The following is a 20,989-nucleotide window of genomic DNA, read 5'->3' as shown; positions in this document are numbered from 1 at the left end:
AAGTATGGAATGCAGACTAAATATATTCAAAATGGTGCAAGAGAACTTAAAATACATACAGTCCGAGTTCATACAATGGGGAAAGCTCAGGCGCATGTGCACACACCCCACTCCTACACACCCCCTACCCACACACACACACCACCCCACACACACACCCCCCCCCACACACACCCCCCCCCACACCACCACCCCCCCACACACACACACCACCACCCCACACACACACCCACCCCACACATCCACCACCCCCACATCCACCACCCCACACACCACCCCACCACCCACACACCACCCTCACCACCCTCAGCCACACACACCACCCCCACCCACACCCCACACACACCAACCCCACACACACACACCCCCACACCCCAAACCCCCCACACACACACCCACACCACCCCACACATCCACCCCACACACACACCACCCCCACACATCCACTCCCACACACACACACACACCACCCCCACACACACCCACACACCACCCCCACACATCCACTCCCACACACACCACCCCCACACATCCACTCCCACACACACCCACCACCCCCACACACACCCACCACCCACCCCACCACACACACCCCAACCTCCCCCACACACACACACACAACCCAACCTCCCCCACACACACACACACAACCCAACCTCCCCCACACACACACACACACACACACACACACACACACACACACACACACACACACACACACACACACACACACACACACACACACACACCCACCCCTATCCTGGTTCCCATACAGAAGAGAATAAAGGCCAAAAGTTTCTACCACAATGAAAAATAGATTCCCAAAGATTAACACAAGAATTACAAATAAAATCACAAAATTGTTACTACATTTTGATCTATACTTCCCCAATAATCACTTCTGACAAGTTGTAGCTAACATATAACAAACTACAGTTACACACTTCTTAGGCAGTCAACTTTCTAAGTTGGATGGCATAGTGGTGCATTGTTGCCTCACAGCAACAGGTTCTCTGGTTCTATTCTCGGCTAGAGTGCCTTCTATGCACAGTCTGCATATCCTCCCTGCATCCGTGTGGGGTTTTTCCGGGTGCCCCGGTTTCCTCCCACGTTACAAATAGACATGCATCTGGAGCATTTCTCCAAGGGCCTCCACTAAAAATTGGCTTCTTTCCAAGTCAGACTTTCCCACTAAACAAATGTTAAGTAAATAATCAAGTCCACATTATACAGGACTATATGTTCTTGGAGGAGAGAGCTGCAGAACGTTTCTATGACCTGCTTTTTTCCACATGAATATGCAATAACCTCATTCACATTATGTTACAGTTGGGGAGGACAGTTTACAATCCACCTAAATACAAGACTGTCTCAATGTGCAAACAAATGTATTTTTTAACACAGTAGATGCACAGCTCTATGTGAGAACTTGTATGCTGCATCTTCTCATTCCACAAACACCCCTTTTTAGGTGAAGGGAGCTACAACTGAAAACAGATAGGTCCTTTACATGAACTAGGAACTTTTTCCATATCTGCCATTTCCCTTCAGAATGCAGGGAAAGTACTGCCTTCATGATCTGAAGGACTCCACCCCCACCTAATATTTAGACTGCATTACACAGACCACATACTTGGAGGCCATTTTATTTTTCAGCTTTACTTACCAAACATTATGTAGTATTTCGAGTCACCATGCATAGCCTTCTGATCTAGATCAGAAGGGAAGATCTTCACGTATCCACCACCGCAGTCTATTTTCTGTTCATGCTTTACTGTGAACTGTATCACTAGTGTCTTTCCTTCATTGCTAAAAGGTTCAAAACGTGAGGAGATGGCATAGAATCTTGCATCTTGACTGGTCTGAAGCCCTAAGCAATAAAAAAAAAAGAGTCATCTGTGAGTAAACCGATAAACTACTTAACAATCCAGAAGCTTTCCTTTAAAAAGGTATTAAATTTCAAACTTTTCAATATTCAAAACTGTACACAGCCACACATGAAGGAGATGCAACCAGATTGACGTTATACCCTCTGTATCTACCACACGAAAAATCAAGGAACCAGCTTCCCCCAAACAGGAGGCCTCCAAATGGGTTATCCTTTATAACCCCTGCTATCACCCCACCCTGGGTCCTGTGAACCATCCCAAGTACCCGTTATCAGGCTTTTCAGACTCCCAGTAGGGGACAGTGCAGTGTCATATAAATGAAACACTCAGCAGAATACTCCTAACCACAAGGACGGTGAACTACACCAATGGCAAAATATTCTATGCTTGACCCAGCAGTACTATGAACAATGTGTGCACTGCCTACAGGAATAACAGCATTACCCAAACATGTTCTCTACAAATCACAAGATAAGTACAACAAAAGGCAGAAAAATATTTAGGAATACTACACCTACTTGCTGAAAAAAAAAAAAGACTAGTACATTAGTAAGCAATTATCCTTGGTAATCTTATTCCCAGCTTATACTGCTGTCCAGTACGCAAACTGGAAACACAAAACTGACAAAAATAAAATTTACAGCAGCATTCCACAACTGCTGCTTGCCATATACGTCAAAGAAAACAAAAAAAAAGTGCTAAGGGTTGCAGGTTAACCAAAGATGCCACAACAGCAGTGCACTACCTCATAGTATCACTATCTACAACACACTGCACATCATCTGCTACAATGGAAAACACCAATGATGGGAAACATGAAACCTTTTTACCTTTGTTTTTTTCAGCATCTCCATAAAATTTTCCGGCGGTAAGTTTAAATTTCCCATAATCGGATTTATGCTTCGATTCTGTCCACCTTCCTTCCCAGGCATCTGTAAAATGAAAAACAGATGGTTAATCTTTCAAATTCAAACAATGTCTGCAGCATCATTCACAGTTCTATTTTTATCAAGGTACAACAGTACCCTGTATTCTTGCAGCCACCTCACTGTCCAAGTTTCAGATTCTTAAAGTGCCCAATAATAGAGAGATCTGGACATAAAAGCTATTCATAGTCATTGGCAGAGTACACACTGTGCAAGCATGTAGAACACTTTTGCCACTACAGTGCTTATTACAGTGTTCGGCATTTCAGGACCAGAACCGTTCTTGAGAACATTCTTTGAGAGTCCCAAAAGGCTGCTCTTTAGGGGCTTCTGCATGAACAGTCCCAGAGTTGTGATGGACAGCCCTAGCTACAATTTCAGTGCACTTCATATCCAAGAAAGTTATTGTACTTCTCGGGTGCTAATCCACATACCCTCATACAGATGCAAAAAGTCTTTAAAAAGCATACCGGAAACATCAACAGATATTCAAGTGCAACTGCTAAGGGATACACCATTAACTTACTTAAATTTGTTGATAGTCTTACAGCACTGATTCACAAAGACCTATTCCAGCTCAGCTTGGGGGTGAAACGTACAATACTGCACACAAATAGCAATACATAACAGAAGTTTAAAATAAAAAAAAGCTCTACCCATGCTGGAAGATGGAAGCTCAATGAGCTTCCAACTCCCTGACAAGTCACAATGAAGCCAAATTTGAAAATTCGAGAAACAAAGCCACCACACAAACTGTATCACTAAGAAACAATTACATTATTTTGTACAACTTTAGATCCTAATATTGCACAAATTGACTTACTACAGAACCACACAAAATTTGCATATTTTCCACATTTTGTTTTCAAAGCTTAATGATACACAAGGATCCAGCAACAAATTACAACTCTTAATAACAGTGCAGAAGTAAGTTTCTCAAATCCAGGAGTATCCCTGGGATGCAGAAAGATCCTCACCAATAGTGTACACCGCTTACTGTGGCTACATCAACTTGTGCAATGGCAAGGAAATGCTATTCTGAAACTGCTCTGGCCACAATGAGAAAGATCACGTTGTCAGCTCATTAGCATCACTCTCTGAATCTCACTTGTTTAAATGCTAGCACTGTCAGACCTGATGGTGGTGTAGCATTTTGCCTGACGGCCAACACATCAAGTTGGCAAAAGTACCCTCACTTACACACAATCTTAGTGTGCCCCCATGAAAGTCAATCAAGCTCCCTTATGGTAATTCACTCATAACACTAATTTCATTTACACACACACCACCGATTTCCTAACTATCCATGGGACCACTCAAATATACGCACGCATTCACCTTCATCCGTGCTCCTGCGGACATGCATATACACCTTCGCTGAACTTTTCCGCACTGTGAATGCTTTCATAGACATGAACAGGTGACCGCTGTACTTTGACAGCACTCACATTTTCCTCCAACACTTAAATTTACACAGCCAAGACATCGTTCAGCTGTGGAAAAAAAATTCAGGAAGTGCAGGTAAAGGTATTTCCAGGATGCGGCTTCACCAGTGGGACTGACATCAGTGCCAAGACTTCCGACAGCCAGAGACTTCAGTGGTATGGTAGTCTATGAACTAGTTAGATCTTCCCACTAGTGACAAGCCTTTCTGAATACTAGCCATCAACTTCCCAACCTACAAGGCCTGAGCAGGCATGCTGAAATAGCAGACAAATGAACCTTGACAGAGGAATATGAAAGGACACAGAACACCTCACAAAAAACACTACAAAAACCTTTTATAGGCTCCAGTTCATTCTGCAGCACCACCCAGCTAATTTCTTCCATTTACCAATATGAGATTTCCTCTGTAGCCGCGGTGGTACAGCGGTAGCATTGTTGCCTCACAGCAAGAGGTTCTCCTGTTCAATTCATGGTTGAAGTGCCTTCAGTGTGGAGTCTGCATGTCCTCCCCGCGGTTGAGTGGCTGCCGAAAGACATGCGTGAATGGACGTGCCTTCACTGAAGGTTGGGTGTCGGGCTGGCAACTCTGCACAAAAAACCTCTACTGCAAATTATTAGCTGACCAGAGTTCCGCTGTGGTGACCCCTAACCGGGAACAGCCGAAAAGAAAAACAAACCAATGTAAGATTTCCTAATGGAAAGTTTCTTTGAATCTTTAAGCACCAGCTGTACAATCTCAGAAAAAAAAAAAAAGACTTAAAAAGGTACTAATGTTGAAACATCCAGGCAGTGTTCTTTTTTTTTTTCTTGGGACATTCTTAGAAGGGGGACTTACTCACAGTTGGTACTTCCAGGACCAGGTCTCTTAGCTCAGCTATACAGGATGTCCTCCTTGCACCCTCTTCAGAGAGGAAGAAGAATGCCCCCCCCCCCATGCCTGGTAAGGGCACAATAACAAAGCAAGCTGCACAGGAGGTGTCCGATCAAGGTCCATGGGGACTGAAGTGGCTACACTAAAGGGACCTGGGAAAATAAATGATCTGAGGAATTAATGATGACCACAGCAGTTGCCCATCAGCAAATGGAACACAAGACAGTCTGCAAGTTATGTTCTTACTATAATGTTCCATGTTTCTTGTACTTTATTTCACCTTCCTTCTTTATGGTTGGGTTCAGAGCCAAACTTGGCTCAGACTCGGCTACTTCTAAAGCTTGAAGAGTCCTTACTGGCTCGAGGCTAACCCCTTATCCCAGCATGCATAACAGTAGCTACCCAGATCTTGTTTGTGAGAACGAACCACTTGATAGGAGAAATATGAATTACCCAATAAAAGAGGTAACAATAAAGCCTCCTTGTACCGAAAACAGGACAACAATGGTGACAAGGACTATACCAAAAGCTGAAAAGCAAAGAAAACAGCAAAAAAGAGAGAGAGTGTGAAATTCCTCTCATTCAGGATGGGGGAAGGAGGGACGCAAGAAGGAAGGCAAGGATTGGGGGGGGGGTGCATTCTTCTTCCTCTCTGAACAGGGTGCAGGGAGGACATCCTGCATAGCTGAGCTAAGAGACCTGGTCCTGGAAGTACCAACTGTGAGCAAGTCCCCCTTCTAAGAATGTCCCAAGAACATAACTTCTTTATGTTATGTTGTCCATCTCGCCTTCCTTCTTTCTGGTTGGGACAGCATCCCCGGCACCTAAATCCTGGGTGGCTCACTGGAAGAGACTTCAGAACAGTGGAACCAAAGTATGCCCTGTTCCAAGAGGCCATGTCCACCTTGTAATGAAGGTATGGGGAGTAGCCCATGTTGCTGCTGCACAAATAGTATCCAATGGAAGCTTAGCTTGAAAGGTTATGGAGGTAGCCAAGGACCTAGTAGAATGTCCCCTTACTTTTCCCAGGACAGACATATTAGAGACTCATAAGCATAAGTAATAGTATTGGGCAGCCATTTTGACAAAGTCACTTGGTGAAACTGGTGAGCCTTACTTACTCTGAGAAAAGGATACAAAACAGCCAATCTGATTTTCTGATGTCCTTGGTTCTTTAAGATAAAATCATAACTGCCTGTGGACATCCGATTGATGAAACTTATACTCTGCCTTGTTGCCATAATTTGGAAAGAAAACAGGAAGTTCAATTGATTGATTCAAATTATATTCTGAACAGACTTTTGGTAAAAAGGAATGATTAGTTCTAAGAGATAATCTATCCTTGTGAAAAATCATACAAGGCTGGCGGATGGAAAGTGCCTGTAACTCTAACTCGGAAACCCGCCTAGCTGATGCAACAGCAATCAGGAATAGGGTCTTCCATAAGAACTTTAGATGACAAGAAGCAGCTGGTTCAAAGGGAGTGTGGATCAGAGCTGCTAGTACTAAATTTAAATCCCAAGGGTGAGGGTGAAGAGGTTCTCGGATAGGAGGCCTTAATAGGGTAGCACCTTTCAAAAAGCCCTTGCATAGTTTGTGGGACATGATGTTGGAACCTAGAAGGCCCACATGAAAATTAGAAATAGCAACCAGCTGAACACAAATAGTAGCAGCCACTGCTCCTTTTTCAAAGGTTTCTGCCAGGAATTCCAAGATTTTTGAAATTGGAGCTATAAAAGGGATCAAGGTCATTTTGTTCGGCCCAGAAGGAGAACCTCTTCCATTTACTAGCGTAAAGTTTCCCAGTAGTTGGTTTATGAGAAGAGACTAAAATATGTTGAACCATAGGCGAGATATCAGGGAGCCTGGCTAGGACTGGAAGTGGAGAAACCAAGCTGTCAGCTTGAGAGTTTGAATGGAAGGTTGAAGAGTGCCTGACTGATGTGTCAGGAGGTCTGTAACTGGGTCCAGAATCCAAGGCTCCTCTTTCAGGTAATACCAAAGGAATGGGAACCATACCTGACAAAGCCAGTACAGGGCAATGAGGATCAGCTTGCAACTCAGCCACTTTGCTTTCTGAAAAACTCATGGAACTACAGGAAGGGGGGGGGCAATCGTGGACCAGTGCATCTCTGGGTGACTGTCCCAGTGGGGGGAGCTAGGGCAAAGTAGCTGCTGCATTTGTTGTTTAGGTGAGAGGCAAAAAGAATGCAACATGGCTGGCCCCATCTGCGGAAGATCATATCCACCACAACGTTTGTGAAGTGTGTCAAATAGTTCAGCGACTGAAGAGTAAAGGCCGCTGAGGAGAAAACACACTTCCCATATCTATCCATGGCTCTAGACCCCTTGTTTGGCGGATGGATAGAAGAGGAAGTATCCGAGAGTTCCTTCTTGGTGGCTGCTACCACCACCATAGCATCAACTGGCACGCCTTTAGAGAGAAAGGTATTGTCCTCTGGTGCGGTCAAGAATTTGTTAGGCCTTCTCGTAATGGGATCCATGGTCTCTGGAGCACTCTATGCCTTTCAACTCACTACAGACAAAAGTGGGTTGAAAGGCGGAGACAACCCAAGAGGAGGAAGGTCAGGAACCAAATGTGTCCAGGTACACAGACTGGTCCTCAGAAGGAGCAAGGGACTTCCAGTTTCCCCTCTGCCTAAGGATCTCCAGGATGTCTGAGAATGAGACATCTTCAGAAGGGGACTGTGAGGACCCTTCCGAGTCATCCAAGTCCATGTCAGAGGTAACGGACCCAGGGGAGTCCATGTTTCCTCTTAATATTTTTCTTCCTGGGAACCTCTTCCGAGGCATGCTCAGGAGAGGTCTTGGAAGAAGAGGGGTCTCCCTGTGGGGCGTCCTGGGGCATCGGTTCCCTACACATGGGACGGAGAGAAGGATCCGAGGCAGACACCAGTATCGATGGGTACGGAGCCAATGGAGTAGAGGGTGGGGCTGCCTCGGTGGACAGCACACATCACCCCAAAAGGTGCCGCGATCCAGAATGGATGGAGGCTCTGGCTCCGAGAGGCCTGGAGACCTCCTCCCCACCAAAGGCAAAGGCTCCAAGGCAGATGTGGGAGCCGAACTCACCTGTGCCAAGGTTCCGAGGGGAAGAGCGGGGTCGGACAAGGGTCTGATGCCACTTCCCCCTCAGAGCCGACGAGGAAGTCTCGACGGCCAGACCCCTCGTAGTGGACTGTCGAGGAGGTGGGAGTGAAAGTTGGAACAGACAAGGCAAGGATTGTCAGAACAGACAGTTCCACCACCACCACCACCACCACTACTACTACTGTGCACTCCGGCTCCAAACTGGACAGTCGGAGGAGGAATAGAGACAGGGACTGGTTCAGACAACGGTGCCACTTCCTTCTGGGCTGGGCACAACAACAGAGCAAATACCAGTGTTGCGAGCAGACTCTTCACCACTCTCTCTACATCATTATCCGATAAACTCAGATGATCGAGAGGAGTGGGCTGAGGACCGGTGACGGCCTGCCACTAACTGCAAAAGTGGAGACCGAGGCACAGATCTCACTGGGTCCAAAGGAGGAGACCGCGATCTCATTTGCGTCCGGGACTGCTTAAAAGCCACAGATGGAGTCGCCAGAGAAGAGAAAAGAAATCTTCGGAGCCAACAATCCACTCCAAAAGATCAGAAGATTTTGACTTTGCCATTTCTAAAGCCCAAAGAAGTCTAACAGAGTCGGAGCAAAGATTGGCTCCGAACCCAACCAGAAAGGAGGACAGCAAGATGGACAACATAACATTCTGTAGTTTCTCAGAAATTCAGTACATGCCCACTGGGAAAAAAAAGTTGTGAAATATTTTCCCCATCAGTAGAATATGATAAGCAAAATATTGCTCCAGTGGAAATTACGAAAAGAGCACTCTCTCCAGAGAGAGCTTTCACACAGACACACAGATAACATGGGTGGCCATTAACAGAACTGGAAAAATCAGGTTAACAAATGAGGCAGACTAGAGGAGGGCAAAAGTAGACCGATAGATCCAAAATCTAGGAAGGCTTCCTGTTTGGCGTCAGAGGAAACCATATAAGTCTTAAGTATAACAGAGCAATGATAACCTGCGATTTGATGCCTTTTGAAGGAACTTTGTTATGAATGGTAGAGGAGGCAAGAAGGTATTGGCAGACTACAGCATTCCTTGGCGACTGTTTCAATGGAGGAACTAGGGCATAGTAGCTTCTCCACTTGGTGTTTGGAGGGAGAGGTGAAGAACCAGCAAGGTAGACCCCATTAACCAAAGACTTATCAGGATGAACTTGCCTGCTAGCCACTTGGATTTCCCAGAATGTGCATCACTGGTAGAAGGCAACACGAATCTAAAGCCCACTGCCACACACTCATGGCTTCTAGGCAAAGTAAGCAAGACTTGATTGTCCTCCCCCCACAATTGCTGACGTACCATACCACTGACACTGCCTGACTGAATAGCCATTACTCATGAATGCAAGAGGTCCTGAAACTCCTGCAACACTAGAAGAACAAGGACCTCAGGACAATTCTAGATCTTAGTCTAAAACATTTTGTAAAGACCCTGATTTGAATGGTCACAGCATCAGCAATTTTTGCACTGTTTAAGGCAAACAACTGGAAGCCCTATACAGACCTACAGGATGTTGATGTGCATATTGGCCTCTAACCAATTCAAGAACCTTAATCATCCTCCCATCTAGATGACTTACCCTCTAGTGTAGGGAGAGGTCTGTGGTTATGACTGCTGTTGCTAGGAAAGGAAGCCAAAGACAGACACCAATTCAAATGAGTAATAGTTACTGATGCAATACATCACTTGCGACAGTTATGTGGAAAGCATCCAGTGGAAAATTCTCATGGGATACCCAGCACAGTGGACTACTGCTTTCATGAGACCTAGAACTATCAGTAGTGCATCTGGATTTTGCCAGCGACACAATACATGTGGTGAGACAGATTTTCCCTGGATGAGAAATACCGGGCATAAAAGAGTTGTGACTATGGTAAAAATGTACGATATAGGTACACTGAGGATTAACAAACTGTCTTTCAGCTTTTCCCGGTTAGGGGTCGCCACAGCGGAACTCCGGTCCGCTAATGATTGGCAGTAGATTTTTATGTGCTGGCTTGCCGGGCCTAACGCACAACCTTCAATGAAGGAACGCCCATACACGCATGTTGACACAGAAGACGCTCTGAGAATCGAATGTGCAACGTCTAACTGAGGTGACAACGCTACCGCAAATTTATTAAATAAAAAGCCTTGCAGTTTGAACTTTAAAATTTTAAATTATTAATCATCCTCGGTGTGCCTATATCTTACATTTGTTTGTGGAGTTACTGGTTTGATGATATCCATTATTTCCTGTTTTGACTAGGTGGATTCCAGCAAAGGAAGAATGTTAAAGTTGTGATTTCTGATAGTTTACGGATAAGTCTAAATGACAGGCACAGTTGTAAAAGTAGTCTCTTGCTTCCTGGAAAAATCCTCTGTCACAGCAAGGAGCCAACTGTCCAGGTAAAGGAAAACACTGATCCCTTTTGGTGCAAATGAGCCGCAAGCCTGCGACCACTGCTATGCACATAATGAACAATCAGGGGGCTCCAAATTGGAAGCCATTAGCTTCTATTTGAACCTCCTGGACTTTCTTGCAATTTTGTGTGGAGGTAGGTGTCCTGGAGGTCAATGGAGCATATAGGTTCATAGGTTGATACAAGGCTATCTGCCCTAGGGCATTTATAAGCCTAGCCAGAGTGTGTTTGGCTTTCGCCACCCTTCTTAGATTAGTTGACTGTGCCTCTGTATAGTAGCTCACAGAAGATAGCCCATTTAAGGTTAGTTTGTTTTATATATGCGATTGTTTGCCTTGAAAGCTGGGCAAAAATTCCCCAATAATCACCCCGCCTTGACGCAGGGATCTTTTGAACACCAGTGATCCTGAACCCTTACAAAACCTATTAAAGGGTCTTTCAGGGTCCTCTAGCCAAACTGCCATGGCAGACAGCATTTTCCCATCCTGCTTGCACCTCACAGGATTCTCTTTTTCCACTAATCTGATTAGGGAGAACCCATCAATGGTGAAATGGGCAGAGGACACCGAGCTGTTGTCTACAAAAATCACACCGGTGGAGCCAAACATGGTATCACATGACAAAACCAGTGCATGCTCCATTGGCTGTATTACAGTACAGATGCACGGAAAGATTTGTGATGTTGAATACGGTACTTACTGTGTTCTGCAGGTGTTTGGTAGACTCCAGAGTCATGGGCTTTCCCCAAGTATCCGTAGCTTATATGGCTAGGTCCCTTTGGAAGCTGTTCATATGGGTTAGAAAGTTTAATACCCTCGGGGCAAAGGTGGCAGAGAAGTAGGTATGGTCTCCCATCCTATCTCCCTAGATTCCCTATTGGGGGATGGATATTTAAGTACTCATCTGTGAGCAGTGTTGTAATTATCAAATCCACCAGAAGATATTAGACTGGTACTGCCCATTTTAGTTAGACATAACACCTTGTCTGGTTTCCTTGGAACAGCTTCAGTAGCATCTGGTTCCCAACATACCCACATGGAGACCAAGTCAGAGGCAGTGTGAAGGATGGACTACCCAAGAGGCAGAACAATACGCTTCAAGGAGCACTTTATCTTGAGAGGTTGGGTCAGTCGGTCAGGATCCCCTACTTTTCATAACCAAGACTTGTCAAGTGTGACATCTTCTGGATGCGATAGGGGGACCCTCCGTTTCAACCGACAGAGGGCCTCACATTACTAACTCAAAAGGGAAGTCTACACATATCCTTAAACCCATGCTCTTTCTTGGGACCCTCACCTTTGACTGATCAGTCCAAGGAAGAGGCCGAATGCACTGCCTGCACATCACTGAAGAATATGGTTCTGCGCTGTCTAGGAACCTTTAAGAATGGGTGAAATTGGTGATGGATGGGTACCTAGGAAAGTTCTCTAACAGCCTAGGAAGTGAAGTGGCTATCCTCTCCATAGCCTCAAAGGTGGATCCAGAATATCTGGATTAATAGCCCAATCCTTGAACTTCTCCCCAGCTGAGGAACAGGAGGGTGTAACCACAGAGTGCAGCCCTGATACTAAAGAACCAGATGACCTTGGGGTGGAGACTAGCATTGATGGCTTGAATACAGTGGATACTAAAACACAATCCCATGAGAGCTGCATCTGCAGACTAAGCCAGAAATTCGGGTGCCTATTTTAGCAAATGCTGTTTAGTCGAACGTCATTATGCGAAATGGCAAATACCCAAAAGCACAGAACAGCGATTTTTTCCCTAGGGGTGGGGGGATCACTGAGCCAATTTCAGGACTTTGCAGTCTCCTCCACTGTGGTGCGATCTCTAAGTTGGTATATTTAAGTAGGGGGATGAAGCCCCCCCACACTTTATTTTGTGTTTTGATTAACACGGATCAGCAACTTTCCTCTCCTAGGGGGGAAAAAAAAAATCACTGATCCACATGTTTGACATTTTGGGATTGTGGGTCGATTATATAGCGTATTTGCTTATATAATATAGACCTGAAAATTCAATGTTGAACAATCATTTCTGACACTGACGCCAGGCCCTTCAGCACAGAAAATTTGATGCACAACCATTAGCACCAGAGCCAAGATGGTTGACAATGATGAAGATAGAGGACCCATATGGAACTCCAGCTCTGAGGTCACTGATGTGGAAACCGGCACTTGGGAATGAGCGAAGAGGTTGTACGGGGGGGGCAAGTGAATATGCCCTGGAGCCAGTGGGACGATGCTCAGTTCCATTTGAGTCTTCGGAAAAAACTTCATCACAGGTTCCCAATCAGTTTCGGTCATATTTGTTGTTACAGAGATGGCTGTCTGGTCTAATGTCCTTAGCTTAATCTTCTACAGAAATTTCTTTTTAAGCAAAATTGTGTCCCAAGCAAAGTTTACAAAGTAAAATACAATTAACATTTAAAGGAGAAATTCAGCAAAAATAAATGAAGCTGGAAAGTGAAGGGTTACAAGTAGCTGCTTTCCTAGCATCCTTAGTACAGTGGACATTTTTTCTCAAGGCTGAAAGTTACAAGTTTACTGAAAGCAGGGAAGATGTTAAAATCTACAAAGGAATAGAAGTTAAGATAAAAGATGGCAATCTGTGCAAGTAGGAACACAGGCAGCAGCAAACACTTTATAATTGTTAACCATAGCTGCAGAAATCGGTAGTGCTAGTGCGTACAGACATCAATTGGGGGCAACTGCCATTTAGAAGCAAGTTTCCTTTTATAGAAGATGTATATAGTTTGATGTGTTTACTGCAATTTAGAAGGGGTTGAAAACATATTAAGTTTTTTGCTTCTTGTTTCAAGTGAAAAGTCTGAAAAAACTAAAGATGAGAAGCAACAACTACATACTACATTAGCCTGTGCGTGCACATAGGTTGCATGTTGGAAGCATATATTAAAAAAACCATGCACATGTGGAAGCATATATTAAAAAAACATGCACATGTGGAAGTAACAGCTTTTGTCCGAATGGCTGCTTTGTCAATATTAACATGGAATGTAAAGTGAAAAAAAAAAATACTGAAATATATTATGAAGTGTTAGGTACAAACATCGTTACAGGAAAAGCTTTTAGGTAGAAAACAGCATGTACATTTGAAAAAGAATGGATTTCAAGATAAACATTCTGCACAGTATCAGAGAAAGTAATGTAGCACACAACTTTGGACCTGGAAGACAAGAATTCCATGGATTCTATTCCTACTACAGGGGACTAGATTGCCAATATTGCAATGTAGCATTAGGTGGTATTGCACTCCTGAATGTATCGTCATATGGATCAGAAATTAAACCAAGGTCACATCTATTTCGGTTGATGGTAGTTCAGGTGGATGCAAAAGGTCCCACGGCACCTATCGAAAAGGGTTGGGGAAGATCTCCGATGCCCTGGCCAAACGTCTCTAACAGTGTGGACTAACCCAGTCAACTAAGGATTTAAACAAACAATGACTGCAAGAGGAGCTCAAACAAGGGCAGAAGACAGAGGGTAGTAATGGGTAGATTTGTGGCTGTAAGGAATTACTGACAAGGTAGGAAGACTACACATAAATGTATTTATATCTCATTTAAACTACTATGGTGCCTAAGAGAATTAGAAGCATATAGAGAATACTACCCAAGGGTGAGTATTAGAACCAAACTTGAAATAGGGAGTATGTATCAGGACGGACCTAGAAGGGAAAATATTTCTGTAGTAGTATACCAGAATGCCTTGCATGAAGATGCAACTTCATTAGCAGGACCTAAAGATAATTATTAAAAAAAATAACCATTTCACAGGAGCATGGCAGCTTAACTGAAAAGTGCCAAATAAGACAGTGTACTTACTGGTCCAAGAAATTGGCATTTTAAAGTTAATGAAATACTATAAAATTGACTGCTGATTCACATTCACCAATCTATGTATAAGAAGTTGAAGTCTCCCTGGAAAATTGGAGAACCGTTATAGGCTAAATATATACAAGTAACCATGTTAGACAAAAACATTTTCCACAAATGTAGCACTATCACTCTCAGAAAGACGTAATCAATTTTTCACTCAGATTTGGTACTAACAAGGTACAGTCACTCTACTGAAATTGTTCCCTTGAAGGCATCCATCAATTGACCCAGCCAGTGAATACACAGCAGCCACACAAAAGCCACCTAATACAACTAGAAAAAAAAAAAAAAGTCCCCAAAAATAAATATCAGAAACAAAACATACTCACGGTAATTAAGTATTGTACTAACATCTCAGAGGCGACTTCTCTCTACCTTTTAAAATTAATGCCTGACTTAGTTCTGTTTGAATCCCTGTGCCTAATGCAGAACCGGGGAAGCCAATATCAGCCTGGAAAACATACTGTTGAGGAGAGAGGGGAAAAAGTACACTGTTATAGAGCAACCTTTAACTGCTCCCTATTAATGCTTTCCAAGTTACGGAATTCAGTATCAACTTCCCAGCAAGACATGCCAAACAGATTTTCGAAGAGAATTGGGTAAAATACTACCGTAAATTTATTTATTTTACATTTGTTGACCAGGATAGTCCGACTGGATACATGTCCATTTTCAGCGGAGGCCAGGGGAGAAAAGCTCCAAGAAAATACACATTGAACATTTAGTAAATTTCAAGCAGATTACAGTCATAAGCAATACAAGCATTTAACACATAGTACTAACTTATTATAAAACTTTACAAAACATTAATTTCAAAGTTAAATATACATAACATTACATTCAGGTTTAAGACACATGAGCAGCAGTTATACAACTGACCCTTCCTGAAATGGTGCGGTATAAAAAAAGTTGAAGGTAAGGCATCTAAGTGATAGAGAGGTCACTAGTCGGGGTTACTGCAAGGACATAACCAATGAGTTTTGAAGTATTTCTTGAGTTTGTTTTTGAATTGAGTTAGTAAGGGTTCTAAGGTCAAGTCAGCTGGGAGTATTGTTCCACATTTTTCCAACAGTGTTGGCAAACAAGAGTCCTCAGCTGAGTAATTGGATTTGTACGTTTGAACTAGGAGTCTAGTGGATGATCGCAGTGGCCGGGTGCTGATGTAGGGGCTGATAATAATTTTTAGTGCAGGTGTACTTTCTGGTTGGTAAAGGACTTTATGTGCTACTATTAGCTGGTTGAACTGCAGTAGGCTAGGCAGTTCAAGCCATCCTAGGCGATTTAGGTTGTGACAGCGGTATATCTGGTAGGCTGTGCCAGTAGCAGGATGACAGTTTATTAAGATCTGTTTTGTTTAAGTTGGAGAATAGAGGTGAGGCATAGAGAAGAACTGATAGTAGATGGGAACAGGGAAATGCAGTTCTAGCAAGTGGGGTAAGGAAAGGTTCGATTCTGTAAAGACAGCGCCAAGCTTTTTATTAATGGTTTTGATAGTTTGATTGATATGCACATCAAACTTCAGGTTATCAACTATGACAACCAGTAGTTTAGTTTAGGCTTCTGGGGAGATGACAGCACCATTGTTAGCGGTTATGTTGAAGGATGGCAGGGGGGGGGGTCCAGTGTGTTGGGGAGAAGAGAAGCAGCTTAGTTGTGTTGGGGTTTAGAATTAGATGTTGACTGGAGAGCCATTTTTCCACTGTATTGCAGGTATTTTGGGTTAATGTGAATAAAGTAGCTGGTGAGGTGTCAGAACAAATCAAGGTGGAGTCATCCGCATATTGAATGCAGGTAGCATCTGGGATGACTGAATGAAGGTCACTGATAAAGATGGAGAAAAGAAGGGGTCCTAGTATCGAGCCCTGGGGGACTCCTAATGTGATGGGTAGGCAAGATGATAGCTTGTCCTGCCACAGGACTGAAACCACTGGAGTGCATGGTTGTTTAAGGAGAAGGCCTTCAAGGTATTTATAAGCATTTTGTGGTCAACCAGGTCAAAAGCCTTGGATAGATCTAGAAAGAGTGCTGAGGACAGTTTATAATTATTGTGGTTAATGACAGAGAAAGAGAGGAGGGGAGAGGTAGTACTGTGGTGTAGCTTAAAGCCATGCTGAAAGTTGGACAACAGCTTGTTCTGTGTGAGATAATGCTTGAGCTATATGTGTACACACTTCTCCATAAGTTTAGCTAGAGGTGACAGACTAGCTACGGGTCTAAAGTTTGACAGTTCAGTGGAACTGCCTCCTTTATGGAGAGGTATGACATGGGAAATGTTCCATGCAGTGGGTACAGTGACTTCAGATACAGCTCTGTTGATAAAGATTGAGATGGGGTATGCTATGGTGTCAGCAGCCTTTTGCAAATAGTCTGCTGGGAGGAGGTCAGCAGCCAGGGTGGTGGGTCTTAGTTTCTTAAGTAGGGCATGAATAAGTTGAGTAGGAACAGGTTGGAAGGTAAAGTATGTTTTGAGTACTGGGTGTGGCTGCATTAGAATTAGAGCCATTGGGAGAGAGTTGGCTGGCTAGAGACTGGATAGTCTCTGTGAATAAGCTGTTGGAAATTATTAGCAATGTCTACTGGGGATTCTTATTGGGAAGCTGAGGGGGGGTGGAGTGGCGGTTTGGCCTGGGTGGAGTAGTTTGTTTATTCCTGCCCAGAACTTTTGAGGTTTGTTTTGGCGTTTTTGCAGCAGATGGTAGTAGTGGTTCTTTTTGTCTAAAGTTATGGATTTTTTTGGTGTCATTCCTTAGCTGTCTGAATCTTAGTTGATCAAGTGGGGCTTTTGTTTTTCGGTAGGTGGGCCATGCTTTGTTTGAGTGAAATTTTGGTTTGGTATCTTTAGAAAGCCGTGGTGCAATATTAAACTTTGGTTTTAATAGAGTGGCTGGGAGCATGGGAATTAAGAAAAGCAAGGAATTTGGTGTTAAATTATGCTACTGCTTCATCTAGGGGTAGACTTTTTAGTACCGACCAGTTGCATGCCTTAAGTTCATTTTGAAACTTGGTGAGAATAAAATTTTTGTCGTTTTTTTAATGTTCTATAGGTGAGTTGGTAGGAGCAGTCTACTCTGAGTTTGACAAATACCAGGCAAAGGTCACCTTTAAGAGGCATGCAAGATGTATGCCTTTGCAACTATGGCTTACATCCCATTTAATCCTTCATTACACTCTGGATGTCAAACATTTCACTATATTTTAGAAATATCACAGTTCTCATTATTTTGTACTTTATGAAATCTCCAATGTCACAAATGTTTGCTTGTAATACCACTGCACTGTGAAACTTCCAGCATTAGGAAATGTTTGCTTGTAACATTGCTGTAGTTAAAATTCACAACTATTCTAATCTCAGATTTAATAAAAATGATATAAAATGTGTAAAGTTCTGTCACATCTCACTAACTTTGATATTCCATTATCTGCCTGAATTCTTCCTACAAACGTTTATGCTGTACTGTACTGATTTCGTTTCACTTTTCTTGGCAATATTTAGTATTATAGGTACATAGCCAAGTACTAGACTACGTGCCACTGAGGGCCATTTTAAGCATAGCCAATTTCCTCTTTGTGCTCAAATTAACCTAACCTGTTTGGTTAGAGACTGGGCTTACTCATACCATGGTTGATAATTATATATTACCCATAATGAAAATAACTGGGGTCATACCATAGATAACTTTTGGGGATCCATTCATTGGATAAAGCATTTAGGAGCTGCCTCTGCCGCTATCCATCAGTAGTACAGGGGCAGTCCTGGGGTAAATTTTCTGTTTCCATCCATATATCCAAGTTGCTCCTGAAAATGGAAAGGGATGAACCTTGCTTTATGTGGATAGGGAGTCTGTTACAGAGCAGCAGTATGTTCTGCGAGATATACTTGTCCCTCCAAACTGTTACGCTGAAAAAAAGAGGTTTAGATCCCCAGACAGAAAAGTTTTGATACCATCTGACTTGTTAATGTGAAATAAATCCATGGGTCAGAGGATGCCTTGTAAGCCATACAAGTGTGTCACTTCCTAAGCAGTATGTAAGATACAGAGTATAGTGACAGGGCTTGGAGTCAGTCTTTGTATGACATATTGTTTAGGTGATGTATCCTTTCAGCAAGGTATCTCTACGGACGTTCTAGCTGTTGCACGTGTCAGCAGAGATGCATGCCAAAGGGGGCTTTACATTCAATGACTAGCCTAATGAGGTCTGAGTAAAGAGGGGTAATGACATCCCTAGATACATATACAATTCCTCTATTTACAAGCTATGCAATAAACTATTAGGATTTAATAATTTCTACACTAAAGATTTTTCTTCTTAAAATCCCAATGAAAGAGTGAGAGTCTTACCAACTGTACAGTCTCATCTAACAAAAAGAAATTAATGAGCAAAACAAAGCAAGTGAGGTATCAGCAATGAAGTGAACACATCAGAAGTTTGACATATCAACACATGACAGCAAAATAAAGATGGCAGATCTTAAATTTGCCAAAAGATGCAAACATTATGAAAAAAGTTTATTCAAACTTTACCAAACTGCACTCTCTGTTCAAACAATGGGCTAACCCACGACATCCACCACCAATTTTCAACCCAAAAAGCAACCCCCCAGTGTATATTTTTGTACGTCATTTTACTCTCTCCCTCCACTCTGTACCTCCAGTTCTTCCTTTTAAAAATATGATTTTTTTACTGCTATTTTATACATACGTTTATGCCCATTACTACACACGGGAGGGAAAAAGCATCTAAGTTCATAGCTCTAGTTCACTTTCTTCCAAAATAGGGGACAAATCCATAAATAATCAGGGGCACTTCAAAATTAGTACTCATAACGTGAGCCAGTGACAAATACGAGAATGCCGTTTTAATATGCAGTTTCTGAAGTAAATTAAGTCTATAACTCTAATAATTATTTACTGTTGTAATCCATCACATTTTTCCCCAAATTACCAGTTTTAGTTAGAACAGAGCTAAGGAGCCAGAACGAGGAACTCCACATAAAAGTAAGGATAGTTGAGATATAGGTTACGGGTTCGATTCACCAACATGTATAATAAAAAAGAAATACAAAATTTAGTAAGGAACCGAAACAGAAATCAAGGCTATCTAACGTCATCTGCCTTCGAATCTATATTCCCATCGACTTTGTTCAGCGTATTTTGATTTCGGACTTCACAAACATTAGTACACACATCACCCACGTGCATAATACGCACGTCTACATATTTGAGGATACATTATTGAATATATAGAGTTTAACAAATTCTAATTAAAAATTTCTTATTTACACATGAAGCCATTCCGGGTCATACTTCAAAAATAACCCAGTCAGACAGCACAACACTTAAAAGTTCCCTCATAAAATGTTAATTAAAATACACAATCGTCGTATGGTGTCAGCTTTCCCGATTTAGTCATCTGCCCGTAATCATACTCCCCTGCCTCTAGCTCTTACCATAATAGACTGGTATCAATGATGGAGCGTACCTATCAAACTGCCCCACTTACATCTTTGTGTGTGTTGTCTCTATTCTACTCGAATATAATAAGGTGAAAACACACACCACACCCAAAACTAGAGTAAAAGGCCTTCCTATCAAAGCCAACACATAAGCTCAAACTGACAGCTCGGTTGTCAAGACAGGGCTACCCACTGGGAACCATACTAATATATTCCATTTAACGAAGTGGCTTAGAAATTACTCACCCCGACTTATATCCAACGTTACCAATCACAAGAACCAAGTAACCCCAAGGAAAAAAATAAGAGAAATAATTATAATAATCACATCCGATTTCTTTAGACACACTGAGATTATCAGCACCCTATAATAAACTGAACTTACCCCCATCTAGAAACTGTTCCTTGAAATACACTGAGGCCTGTACGTAAAATGCAAGACCCAATATGCACACCACAGTGTACAGTAACTCCCTCATCTTGCTTCGTCCTCCACAGCAGTAAAGTGGCGTTGTCAAACCGAATTTCAGGGATTTTCTCAAGCTAGACTCCTGAACAGATGTCTGTAGCTGATTGGTTGCAGCCTCCGACCAATCAATCAAGCCCACGAACTATTCCCAGGAAGTTGTATATTAGAAAAAAATAATGCTTTGTTCTGGGCATCTCTAAGGTGTATTTGCCTAAGGCATGTGATTATCATGAAAGAGTAAGTGTATAATTGTGCAGGGAAGGAAGTTGAAGTCAGTTTACAATCGTTTTAGAGCGCCAGTGTTGGCATACACGTTTAATTAAGCTTAACATGTAAATTGTTTCTTCGCTGTCGATCCAGTAGTACAAACAAACATACGTCTTAGTAAGGATTACCACCATGCTCGTTGTTTAATATTTCCGGACTGGTGAGACACACATACATACATACACACACACACACACACACATATATATATATATATATATATATATATATATATAT

General features: G+C 42.7%; 1 protein-coding gene across 1 annotated transcript in view; it reads right to left on the bottom strand.

Moving 5' to 3' along the window:
- The window catches only part of CALR3 (calreticulin 3), a 274,016-nt gene extending 253,465 nt beyond the window's left edge, over positions 1-20,551 (bottom strand). Inside the window, exons 1-3 of the mRNA XM_044090732.1 lie at positions 20,402-20,551; positions 2,720-2,821; positions 1,667-1,870 (exon numbers count right to left, since the gene is read on the bottom strand). Of these exons, the coding sequence (XP_043946667.1) occupies positions 1,667-1,870; positions 2,720-2,821; positions 20,402-20,495 (400 nt within the window). The 5' untranslated portion in view covers positions 20,496-20,551. The remainder of the gene's footprint in view (positions 1-1,666; positions 1,871-2,719; positions 2,822-20,401) is intronic.
- Between the last annotated feature and the right edge of the window lie 438 nt (positions 20,552-20,989).

Source organism: Protopterus annectens, chromosome 13.part0, assembly GCF_019279795.1.
Source record: "Protopterus annectens isolate FY-2018-M chromosome 13.part0, PAN1.0, whole genome shotgun sequence".
Lineage (NCBI taxonomy): Eukaryota > Metazoa > Chordata > Ceratodontiformes > Protopteridae > Protopterus > Protopterus annectens.
This window is presented reverse-complemented; position numbering and strand designations above follow the sequence as displayed.